The sequence below is a fragment of the Carica papaya genome, chromosome 9 (genome assembly GCF_054855325.1).
Source record: "Carica papaya isolate Zhongbai chromosome 9, ASM5485532v1, whole genome shotgun sequence".
In the NCBI taxonomy this organism is placed as follows: Eukaryota; Viridiplantae; Streptophyta; class Magnoliopsida; order Brassicales; family Caricaceae; genus Carica; species Carica papaya.
Window position 1 is genome coordinate 10,339,751 of NC_142317.1, and position 13,702 is coordinate 10,353,452.

Sequence of the window (13,702 nt, forward strand, 5' to 3'; positions counted from 1 at the left end):
TTGTTTAGTAAGGAAGTAATTTTGACTTTTGAAGTCATGACATTCGCATATATTTTATTTTATTTTAATATCTAATCTATATGACATTAGCATTCCACTTTCACTGTTTTCTTTTTTGGTTCATTTACAAATTCATTTAATAATTTTAGTTAAATAATTTAGTAAATCTTGTCGTTTATATTCCATCCAACACGTTTTTTGACTGAATTCAAACTATGCTTTTTTCAAAGGACAAAAGAAATCAAACAATTTCTAATAACATTTCAAACTATAAAATTTTCTTATATATTCGGTGTCAAGAATCCATTCACCTCAAATTTAGGAGCTTCTATAGAAAGATTTTCTCAATCATCAATGGTAGCTACCACTGCAATTGCTCAGGGAACTCCATCCCTTTCAATCTCAAGATGTGCCTATCATGTGTTTTTGAGCTTTAGGGGTGAAGACACACGCCACAAATTCACAGATCACCTCTATACAGCTTTGATGCAGGCAGGTATCCACACTTTCAAGGATGACAATGGGATTGAGAGGGGTGAGGATATCGAGGCTGAGCTCCAAACTGCAATTCAAAAGTCAAAAATATCCATTGTCATGCTCTCAAAAAACTACGCTTCCTCCCAGTGGTGCCTTGATGAGCTCGTAACCATCATGGAGCGAAGAAGATCAAGTACTTCAGAGCATTTTGTAATACCTGTATTCCATTATGTGGATCCATCTGAAGTCAGGAAACAAAAGAGGAATTTTGCCGACGCTTTTGCTAAACATGAAGAGTGCTTTAAAGAGGATATGGAAAAGGTGAAGAGGTGGAGGGCAGCTCTTAGAGAAGTTGCAGATTTAGGCGGAATGGTTCTGCTACAGAATAGGTGATTAACTTTCTTTTATTTCTTGTTTCTTGCTAAACTACATATTTAAAGAAGATTTCGAATTATAAGAAGTTGAAAAATGAAAAGTATTATTTTGTTCCTATAAAAAATTAATGTAAAAGTTTAAATATAGACAAGGTATTCAAGGCTTCAGTTTTCAATAACTTGTGTTATTGGTGGACGCCAATTATTGCCAAGCCTTTTAGGCAAGTTTAGCGTCCATGAGTTTCGATGTTTTTATAAAATTATTAACTATGAAAAAGCATAATTATGTCATTGATGGGCTGAATATCCGAAATTGTATGCATAAATCTACTAGATCTTACAAAGGGAGCCCATGGGAAATACCAATTATGATAATCTTGCAAGTGATCTATGGTGGAAATTTCATACTTTCAACTTTTTTAAGAAAATCAGAAGCTAAAATGGATCAATATGTTTAAGTTCCAGGTTTCACTATATCAATCTAGGAAAGATGATCTTATTAACTTCTCTTCATCTCGCTCTCTCTATATATATGTATATAACAGATGTAAAAAAATAATTTTGGGGTGATTCTTCTTGATTAGATCAATTTTTTATTTATAGCTTACGAGGGATTAGGATGTAGAAACCTAATGATACAAAAATACAAGAGTAGTAGTACACATGGATTAAATAAAATCCAATTAAAGGCTAAGTGTTGATGGATGTTGAATCCACTAAAAATAAAATTCTGGTTATCTAATAAAATAAATCTATAATTGTGGTAAGTAGAGTCGAATTCATAAGAAATTGGAAACTAAATATCTCCCTTGACCAACGAATGAAAAGCAACAAGGAGTTTTTGTAGGATTAAATATCATTTGTAAAATGTAAAATATAAAATAAGAATGGAATAGAATAATTAACAAAACTTGTGTCTGAAAGTTAGAAAGCAAATCAATTATAAGAAAGATTTTTAGTTAACAAAATAGCTAAACTCTAGTTATATAGTTGATCATAGATGGAAAGATTAATTTCATTAAAAAATACGGCAAACCAGTTATAGTTATTGGAAACGTTCTGCTAACCAATCATTTCTTATTCCTTAACCAACCAAAAAACATTCGTTAGCTGGCTTTTTGCTGAGCAAATAGTCTTGGAACATCTACAGGATTTAATCTGCTAATGATCTTGAGAGTTAAAAGAACCTGGTTCAAGTTGTTGAATTTATCCGCATGAACTAGTCAACTATATTATTTACCTTCTCAATGTTGCACTGATCGTCACTAAATGCCGGAACCACTCAAACAATTACGAATTTGAGTAGTTCAGCCAGATACTTGTTGTTTCGTCTCACATCCGACGTGCTTTATTCAAATCGATTCAAAGACAACAATATATGTAGGTGCATAAAGTAAATAAATACCAAGATTCAAATAAAACTTAAGTTACTCAATTCGATCTCATAATACATCGCTGGAGTTTGTTAAATTTGACAACTAGGAAAAGAAAGCAATCCGCCACTCATGGCAAACTTTTTACACAAAATGAGTTTCTTAGAATAAAGAGAAGAAAGAAGATGAAGGGAAGATGCGGCGGCAGTGGATGTTGCTGTGAATGGTAGTGGGATAAAGAGAGATGTCCTTTCTACTTGATAACCCTAATTTTTATAACCAAATGAGGCCAAGGTTTCTTTTTTTTTCTTGATTGAATTTTTTCCCAAAGATTTCAGTTTATCCTCAACTTCCCAAAATAATCTTCCCTTGATTTTTGGTCCTCAAATCTTGACTGCAATGGGATCTTTTATATTCAAAAAATGTGCCTTTTCTTCAAGTAGGCTATTATTCGTGACACAAGCCTTGGGTAAGGCTTATTTCGATTACGCGCAGAGCCTATGAACTTATATACTGCCTTAGCCTTGGTCAAGTCTTGCTCAAGTATAATCCTGGCTTCTTTTTGCTGCCTTGATTACTAGCCATGCCCAAGGGTGTGTTGTGCATATCCTTTTTTTGTTGAGATGTAAGCCTTGGGCAAGGCTTATTTGGGCATATCCGAGATTTGTGATCCTACTAATGCCTTAATCTTGCTCGAGGCTTGAATATGTGGACCAAAGCCTGCTGATGCTACAGGGTCTAAGCCTTACCTAAGGCTTAAATCATGATAGATAGTTGTATTGCAGTTCTTTCTCCTTTTTTTGCTATTTTTCTAGATTTTGGACTCCATCTCCTATCCTATGTTAGAAGGGACAAAATAACTTAAATTAGATCGTAAGCAATTCAATCAAGCACACCAAAATAGATGATGAAGATGTTGTTTTTTCAGACTATCAAACTCCCCCACACTTATCTTATCGTTGCCCTTAAACACCATACAGTACACACTACCATTCCTCATCTCTTCACCTTTAACTCACCTAATCCCCGTCATTCCATCATAACTTGTACGTTACATCTCAACCCTCAAGTTGCAAAGACAATTATCAACTATTAGTTTACAGGTTTGAGTTTCAGGGAACCACACCAATGAATAACCATTTTGACTAATATCCAAATACGACGTGAGAGGAATTTATAAATTTTAGTAGACAAAAAGTTTTATTGAGAGGAACAACCAATACCTAGTAGAACAACCACCAAGCCTATCTAGATATAAGGATTTCATATAATTGGTCCATGCTAAAAATAGAAAATCTATTTATCGTAAATCTTTTTACTTGAAATATCACGAACCTTTTAACACGAGGATAAACATTTGTGATGAATGCACCCGATTACTCAGTTAGTAGAAATTTTAGGTGACTAGAAGAATAATTTATTTATTTTTACTATTTTTTGTACTCTATTTTTTATAATTTCGTTCATTATGAGTGTGTTTTACGCTTCATCTCACACTTTTACTCCAAACATGTTTTTGATAATAAATGCATTGTACACTCCATCTCACCCATCACATGCTAGCCAATTTTTTCATCCAAACCTTAGCTTTTTTTTCCAAATATGCAATCCTAGACATGAACCATAAAATTATAAGCACGCAAATATGGACAAGTTATAGTAGAGTTCTTTTTAAGTATTGACATTCACTTAAATATAAGAGAAACACAATCCCTAAACAAGTATGCTTAAAATACATGATCAAATATAACTATTTAAGGTGTTAAAAGATGAAAAAAAAGCTGCAGTTCCTAGAAGATAATTATAAGTGAAATTCAATTTTCAAAATATCCAATTTGAGTTGTTTAAAAATAATAGAGATAGGTGAGAAGATTGGAGCAAAAAATTATTGGAGGCATATGTATGGTGATCCGTATGGGAGTGATAGAACTTGACAACTCTTTAACATATATTAATTGAAAATAGAGGGAATATTTATCTTTAAAGAATATAAGATAACTTTCACTCTTCTCTGCTTAATTCTTACAGTGAAATCCTATTGAGGAGGTTACAAAAATAGTAAAGAAACTAAAATAAGTAAATCCTAAAAATAACATATAAATTAATGTCATTTCATATTTTTAGTAAATCAATTAAAATTGTAAATCTATTTTTAATTAGATAAAAATAGATTATGATAAAAATAAAAATAATAAAATAATTAAAATAATAATGATAATAAAAGATCACCCTTGATCATTACTTCCTTTTCTTTTAGAGGAATCCAACTCTTGTTGGATCTTAAAATTTGAGATTGGGAAACATTGACTCTCTCATTTCTCTAGTGAACCACTTTGATGCATTAGATTTTTATCCTTTCTTTCTAACATGAAATGTTTCTCATGCTCTCCTACGGGTTTCTGTGATCTTCCTTTCAAGACAGTATATTCCAGTAACGGGTAACTAGGTAACTCTAGTTGACATGCATTATCACCAATATTTTTAAGGATCTTAAAAGGACCATAACGAATAGGCTTCAAATTCTTGCCTTCTCCTTTTAACCTCTCTTTTCCCAAATGTCGATCATGTCTAACTTTATATTTTTGCTGAGTTTTCTGCAATTGCTTTTCTACTTCACCATGGACCTGTCAAATACATTCTAAGAACTTTTGTGCTTTCTCTGAACCGTTCTTATCCTGCACTTCTTTTAATGTTGACTCAAGTGTAAAGTCAATGTCAAATGGGCTTTATGGTAAGTAGCCAAAACAAACTTCAAATGATGAGTTATTAGTAAAGTTATGAATAGCTGAGTTAAATGTAAATTGCAGATATGGTAAGTTCTCATCCCAAGTTTTTGGATGTCAAACATTATAACCTCGTATAAGATGTACGATGGTCCGGTTGATAACTTCAGTTTGACAATTAGTTTGAGGATGAAAAACTGTACTTTTGTTCAACTTCGTATCTATCATAGACCACAAAGATCTCTAGAAACTTCTTAAAAAATGACTATCACGATCTAAAACAATAGAGCTTGGTAACCCAAAATGTGTTCAGACATGTTTGAAGAAAAGTTTTAATGTTTCTTCTCCCGTGATGGTCTTTTTGCATGGTATTGATATTATCATCTTGGAAAATCTACCTACTACTATATATAGGTAGTTATATCCCCGTTTAGTAGTTGGTAGAACTCCCATAAAATCCATAGAAATACTTTCCCATGGTCTACTTGGAACTGGTAATGGTGTGTAAAGTCCAATCTTTCTAGTTGATGGCTTTAAAGTGCTACATAGCACACATGCTTAATAAAACGTGTTACATCTTATTGCATCCAGGGCCTGTAGACATAACATTGAAGATATTTTACAGTCTTATTTACTCTAAAGTGTTCTACTACTTTTGAAATATGAGTTTCCCACATCCATTGTATACGATTTTCTTTTCTTGGAACATATAGTTGTGATCCTTTGTAGGGTAATCTATCTCGCAAGGTAAACTCAGACGGTTTTTTTATTTTCACCATAGTCACTATATCAGAAAATCTTGATCATGGTCTTCCCTGTTTTTCATATTCATCATGTACACTTGGTTGAATCTCCAATATAATAGATAAATAAAGTGTTGTTATCGGTGGCCAAGATAGCATATAAGCCAATTTACTTTGAACTTCCTTTTTGTACTTGATGACCAAGTTAAATTGTTGAAGATAGGTCATCCATTTCATGTGACGAGCTTGTTGTAATTTAGAATGTGTTTGAAAATATTGAAGGGGTTGATGATAAGTGTAAACTATCGTTTCTTTATCCAAAAAATACACACGCTAATGTTTTATGGCTTGGTGTAGGGCAAACAACTCTTTATCATAAGTTGGGTAGTTCTTTTGAGACCCTTGAAACAATTTAAAGTAGTAAGCAATAACTCTTCCTTCTTGCATAAGAACAACACCCATCGTATATCCAGATGCATCAGCTTTGAGTTCAAAAGGCTTTTGTAGATTTGGTAGAACTAAAACAAACACCTCACATATCTTTTTTCAAAAGATAAAATGTGTATTCATGTTTCTGAGTCCACTCGAATGGTCGATTTGCCTTTGTTAGCTCATGTAAGGAAGCAACTATCATAGAAAAATTTTGAATAAATTTTTTAACATATTGACAAGCTCCCATAAAACTTCAAACTTCAGTAACATTTGTTGGTCGATGCCACTCTTTAATAGCCTTCACTTTTTCTGGGTCGATTTACAATTCACCATTACCCACAATAAATTCAAGGTATAATAATGATCTTTGCCCAAACTCACACTTCTTCTTATTTAGGCAGAGGTCATATTTTTGTAGTAATTCAAATACTTTTCTCAAATGATCTAGGTGTTACTCCCAAGTACGGTTGTAGATGAGAATGTCATCAAGATACACAATGAAAAATTGATCAATAAAAGGTCGCAAGACATCATTCATCAACCGTATAAATATAGCAGGAGCATTAGAAAATCCAAATGGCATGACTAGCCACCCGAATAAACCCTGCCTTGTCTTAAAAGCCGTCTTCCAAGAATCTTCTTCTTGGATTCGTACTTATGGTAACCAGATTTTAAATCCAACTTTGTGAAATAATAGGCATGCTTCAATTGATCCAGAAGATCATCTATTATGGGAAGAGGATATCGATTCTTCATTGTGATTTTGTTCAAGGCACGGTACTCAATACACATACGCCAACCACCATCCTTTTTAGGAACAAGAACCATTGGTGATCTACAAGGTGAATTGTTTGGTTTTATAACACCACTCTCAAGCAAATCAGACACTTGCTTTTTTATTTCTTCATTCTCTACTATAAAATACTGATACATGCTTAAATTTATAACTGATGAATCTGAGATGAGTTGGATCTCATGTTCCACTTCTCAGTTTGGTGGTAAACATCATTCTTCATAAAATAGGTCAAGAAATTCTCCGCATAATTTTTATCTCATTTTTCTCTTTATTTTGAGATGACTTAGTGATAGCCATGTGAGTTGGATTAACAATATTGATTACCCCTATGCGTCCCTCATCTTTAGAAGGTCGTATAAATAGTAATACAAACTTATGGATGAGTTAATCATCTGCTTGGCTTGAAATGCAATGATCAAATCAACAGTTTGTTTCTTTTTTCACCAAAAAAGAGATATTTCCTTTCTTTTTTAGTAAACTGAATTCTTTGAGCTCGCCGATAATAAATGGCATATCGGTACCATAAATAAGGACTTCCAAGTATTACTTGGCATATAATAAGGGGGACTACATCATAGGTTACTTCATCGATAAAAACTGACTAGTAACAACAAATTGAAAAGTACGTTGTCGATTAACTTAAAGCCCTACATCTTTGTGAATCCAACCTAATGGGTATGTCTTAGGGTGAGGGCTTGTGGACAATCCTAACTTTTGCATCAATTGCTTAGAAATGAGATTTATTTGGCTTCCATTATCCACCATGGCAATAATCACCTCTTGCTTTACTTGAATTTTTAGGACAAACAACTCCTCTTGTTCGTCATGCTTGGTGAGTGACTCTGAGTCCATAACTTTTGGCATTGCCATTAGAGATAAGTTTGGATATGCTCTTTGACCTTGATAAACTACTATAGGTTCATTATCACAGGTTGTTGTTACCATAGTCTTACCCTCTAGTCTTTTCTTTGGGTGCAACTCTGGGTGTAACTTCCAACATTTCTCCTTTGTATGACCATCCATCTTACAGTGGTCACAGTACCTTCTAGCACTTGACTTTAATGATGAAGACGATAAGGCTGAAGTAGCCTTCTTAAACTTTTTCTATTTTGAGGAGCTTGATCTTGAGCCTTCAAAGGATTGCTCGTTACGACTATTTTTCTTTTCAATGGTCATAGCTATCGTACTTGCGCTAGACACGTCGTTTGGTTTATAAAGTGAGATCTCAGTACTTATATGTGACAATAGTCCTGAGGTGTATTTCATGAATATCTCAGGTGAATCCATCAAAACTCCTAACGCTACAGTTAGATGTCTAAATTTAGTAGTATATTCTTGCACTGATTAGTCTCGCTTTTGGCGTAGGTTGTGTCATCACCTCTATCGATCTTCTTGGTAGCCCATTGGATAAAATTCTTTTATGATTAGATCTAGAAAATTATCCCAAGTAATTTCTTCACCCTCATGGGTTTGTATATATGAATTCCACCATGCTAAAACATGACTTGTCATTTTTAGTCTTGCCAATGAGACCTTGTTTTCACTACTATACCTATATAAGATAAAGTAAGTCTCCAACTGGTTGATCCAAGAATCTAACTTCTCAGCATCAACTAAACCGTTATATGATGGAATGTCTATTTTTGCCTCTATCTTAAAAAGTCTTGGTACCCTCTTATCTTCCTCTGCTTGAGAAGAATGATTTTTTTTTCCTTAAACTCAGACTGGGACTTTTAATTATTTCTGTGGAGTTTTTATCAGAATCATCATGGGATTGATCCTTCATCCAAGACATAACTTTTTCCATATGTTTAGAGAGACTAGCAATTTGCTTGGCTAAATTGACGACGGTAGAGTCTTGTGCTATTATAACAGACTCAATACTTGTGGTTCTTCTTAAAGGTCTTCGGTGAATGTTGAGAATATAAAACAATTCTCCGATCTTCTTGTAACAACTTCTAGTCTTAACCATATATAGGTAGGATCAAAATACTTTGATACCAATATTATCAGTATAGGAGTGATAGAACTTGACAACTCTCAAACATATATTAATTAAAAATAGAGGGAAAGTTTATCTTTGAAGAATATAAGATAACTTTCATTCTTCTCTGCTTAATTCTTACAATGAAATCCTCTTATATAGCTTTGAGGAGGTTACAAAAATAGTAAAGAAACTAAAATAAGTAAATCCTAAAAATAACATATAAATTAATATCCTCTCGTATTTTTAGTAAATTGATTAAAACCATTAATCAATTTTTAATTAGATAAAAATAGACTATGATAAAAATAAAAATAATTAAATAATTAAAAAATAATAATAATAATAAAAGATCACCCTTGATTAGTGTGGTGTGGTAAAAATTAGGTAAGGTCAAAATACCTAGAATGAAATGCTAAAAAAAAAAACCTAACTAGCTACGATGCAGAATGAATGCAGAATGTCTTTTCCCCATGCTTAAACTACACATTGTCCTTAATGTGATGCAAGTTGAGTAATATGCAATGAAGAAAACATAAAACAAAAATAAATAGCAAAATAACAGTAAGAATAAAGTAAAAATAAAGTAAAAAGAGAAGGACTAGGAGACTCCTCTAGTGTTCATCTGTTGCAAAGTGGTGCGATTATACGCCTAGTTTGGGTTATCAACTGTGTCAGGGCCTTAAGTTTCTCATTTAATTCTAAAAAAGAATGCTCAATGGAGTGTTGGTTGTCATTAATCATTCGTATATGCAACAGGGTGTGGTCTATGAATTCCTGAAAGTTGGGTGGCAGGGTACTTGGGGTGGCTTGTGTTTGTCGTTCATGTTGTTTGCCATATACTTTTATATCTCACGACACCAATGACCCAGGTGGTGCAAAGCAGGGGAGGCCATTTTTGATTTCTAGAAGGCCCATATCATCTAGGGACCGAAGATCCAAAGGTGCTTGTGGACATGCAAGTTACAAGTCTATCTCATCTACATCAATTCAGGTAGTGAAGATAACAATTATGATGATGATCGAGCCCAAGATTAACGATCAATAGAATGAGAGGATGTTGACAAATTGCAATGCAAACCAATACCCCAAGTTCACCCGATGTTTCTATAATATGCACCATAGAAAGTACAGCTCGGTTTTAGATATGATGCTCGGTGCATTCCTATGGCTTGAAAAGGAATAGGCTAAAAAACAAGGGTCACACAGGTAGAGGTCATTGGACTTGCTAGGGTCATATGCAGCTAGGAGGCTGTCACAAAGTTCATCATAAATCATGACAAGCCTGAAATCTTCACAGAAATCACAATATTGATGTTCAGCTCCTGCTTAGAAAATCCCAAGGCATAATTGAACTATGTAATGGAAAAATAGAAACGTCTGCCCTGGAGACAATAGGAGATGAGAATTAGGGTGTGAAGGTTAAACTGAGTGGGTTTGTGAAACTGGAAGGTGGTGTAAAACTTCCTAACTAGTTCCATGTAAGTGGGCATGTTGACAGCAAAAATATTGTCTCAGTTGATGGCGTATATTAGCTTCAAAACTCCTATTTTGATGTGGAGAGTTTTGAGAGTGAAATAATGAACAGATTTACCTAGGACAATCGATAGCTCATAGATTTCTTTGTATTGTTCCTTCTCTAAGTTGTCTTCAAATATGAGCTGCCCACAAAGTTCAGATTTAGTGGGTTAGTGGATGGGTTGGCCCCTTTGGACTCAGGCTTTCTTTGGTGCTCTTTCTATTGTTTCTTCTTCCTCAGTGGCTTCACTGATAGTAGATGATGAAGGGTGTTGGGTTTCGGTCATCCGACTCATTTTGACTTCGTGAGGGGTAGTGCTGTGCAAAAGGGAGTTAGAAATATTGATAACGGGGCTTTGAATGGCTGAACTGGAGGTCATGAACATGTTCGTGTCAGTTGGTGGAGGTCGTGCCACTGCCTTTATGGTGCGGTGATGCACGAAGGGCCGAAGACCACTTGTCTTCTACACAGATCTCTTGTGCCTCATTTGCAGGTGGTCTAGGGATGCTGGATTTGCGAATTTGGTGTAGAAGAGGAAAAAATAGAAGTTATGGATTGAACAAGGGAGAATCGAGAGTTAAAAGATGAGAAGGGAAGTTAGGGTTTTCTTTTGGATTTTGTTTTTGAATTTTAAACTAGCCATTAGGGTTACTTGGGGGTTCCTTCCATTTTTTTCTTTTTATTTACACAATAACCTTGGGCATGGCTTATGCATATCTTGTTGTTTGAAGGGTAAACTTAGGGCAAGGTTTATGGACAACATAGGGTTTAGGCGTAGATCATAAACCTTGAGCAAGGCTTACATGGTTGACTGACAGTGCACCCCTTTTGACTTCTTATTTTAACTTTGAGTAAGGCTTGTGTGCGACTAAGGTGGAAGCCTTGGGCAAGGCTTACTCAGTAATTATCATATCACTATTTTGACTTCAGAGCCCCTCACAATATTTGGGTAAGGGTTGTGTGAGGTTTTTGGGTAAACTGTTATGGGCTCAGCACAAGCCTTAGGCAAAGCTTGTTCGAGGGTTCTAGTGTTTAGCTATTATGACTCCTCCACCTGAATTTCCTATTCATGTTCCATAATCATCAAAGAAACTCTGGTTAACTCAATAAAAATGCTATAAATTTATTGAAAGTACTAAAATTAAAAAAAAAGAAAGAAAAATAGATAGGTTACCTCCTATCAAGCACTTGTGTTTATTGTCCAAGGTCGGACTGTCTTATTTACTATTAGGTATGTTCCTTAGGTGGGTCTAAAGTGATTTTTTCAATGTTCTGTGTGAAAAATTCCTCGTAGAAAGGTTTAAATTGGTGTTTGTTCATTTGAAGATTTTGTGAGTGTCGAGGTTTTCGATTTTAACAGCACCATAAAGGAAGATGTTGGTGATGATGAATAGGCCTATCCATCTTGACCTTAGCTTCCCAGGGAACAACTTAAGCCGAGAATCATAGAGAATGAATTTTTGCCCAATTGACAATTATTTCTTGGAAAGTATTTGGTCATGGAATGCTTTTGTCTTCTTTTTGTAAATTCTAGAATTTCTGTAGGCCTCATTTTGTATTTTTTTAAGCTCTTGCATTTGCAACTTTTAGTGCTCACCGTCTTCTTCCAACTTCATGTTATAACTTTTAATGGGCCAATATGCTTTATGTTCCAGCTCAATGGGTAAGTGACATGTTATTCTGAAAATAAGTCGTTATGGGGACATCCCAACTAGTGTCTTGAATGTTGTTTGGTATGTCCCTAGAGTCTTGTCTAATCTTAGGCTTAAAATCTTTCTTATTTGGTTTAGCCATTTTCTCTAGAATGGATTTGATTTCTCGGTTAGAAACTTTTTCCTTTCCACTAGTTTGTGGTGGTAGGCAGTAGACATACGGTGAGTAACATGATATTTTTTAAAAAGAGCTTCCACTATCTTATTATAGAAGTGTGTTCCATGATCACTTATCACAACCTTAAGAAATCCAAACTTCACAAAAATTTGTGTTTTTAAAAAGTTTATGGCGATTTTAGCATCATCGACTCTGTTAGCCTTCGCTTCAACCCATTTGGAGAAATAATCCACTATTAAAATATAGAAAATTATCTAAAGAATATGGGAATAGCCCTATGAAGTTGATGCCCCACACGTTGAAGAATTCACATACTAGGATGGGTGTTAACTGCATATGATCTTTACGATTAATACTTCTGGTGTGTTGGCAATTTATACATGCTTTGCAGTAAGTGTATGCATCATGGAATAAAGAGGGCCAGAACAAGCCACACTTCAGCATTTGTCAGGCTGTTCTCTTGGGTTCAAAGTGTCCCCCATAGGCATGTGAGTGGCAAAACTTAAGGACAAAGGGCACTTCCGTTCTGAAATGGATCACCTAATTATTTAGTCTGCACAATGTTTCCATAAGTACAAGTCATCCCATGTGCACTGTCTTACTTATTTCTTGTTTTTTCCTTTTTTACCCTTGGTAACTCAGCTGGTAGTATACAGGTAACCAGGTAATTGATGATGATCGCATACCAGGGGGCTTCTTGCTTAATTGAGAATAGATGCTCATCTAGAAACTCATCATTCAATGGTAAAGGCTCCCCACTTAATAGTAGTCGACTAAGTTGATTTGCTACTAAGTTTTCCATTCACTTTTTATCCCTTATTTTGAGATCAAACTCTTGTAGGAGAATTATCCATCTTATCAATCTCGATTTTGTTTCTTTTTTCTTGAGCAAATACTTCAATGTTGTGTGATCCGAGAACACAATTAACTTTGTTTCCACCAAGTACGAATGAAAATTTTTTAAAGTAAACACAACAACTCGCAATTCCTTTTTAGTGGTTGAATAATTCATTTGGGCATTGTCAAGGGTTCAGAAAACGTAATAGATAACATGCGGATCTTTTTCCATTCTTTATTCGAGAACCGCTCCCACTACCTGGGAGTTGTTGTTTTTGACGCAAGCCTTGAGCAAGGCTTATTTCAGTTATGCTCAAGGCTAGTGAACTTATATGTTGCCTTAGCCTTGATCAAGGCTTGGTAAAGTGTAATCCTATCTTCCTTTTGCTGCCTTGGCTGCTCATTGTGCCCAAGGCTTGATTGAAAACAAAAGAAATGTTAGGGTGAGTAAAAGATATTGCAAATTCTCATTAATACTATTATAAGAAGTGTTGAGGAAATTAATCCTTAAATCGCACACAACTACAATAAAGTAAAAATAAAAAGAGAACAACACAAGATTTAATGTGGTTAGACAATATGTCTACATCCACCAGGTAAGACTGACAAGAAAC

General features: G+C 34.6%; 1 protein-coding gene across 1 annotated transcript in view; it reads left to right on the plus strand.

Annotated features, from left to right (window-relative positions):
* Positions 1 to 217: 217 nt before the first annotated feature.
* Positions 218 to 13,702, plus strand: part of LOC110822921 (disease resistance protein RPV1-like) — a 40,265-nt gene continuing 26,780 nt past the window's right edge. The window contains exon 1 of the mRNA XM_022053143.2: positions 218 to 866. Coding sequence (XP_021908835.1) covers positions 355 to 866 — 512 coding nt within the window. The 5' untranslated portion in view covers positions 218 to 354. The remainder of the gene's footprint in view (positions 867 to 13,702) is intronic.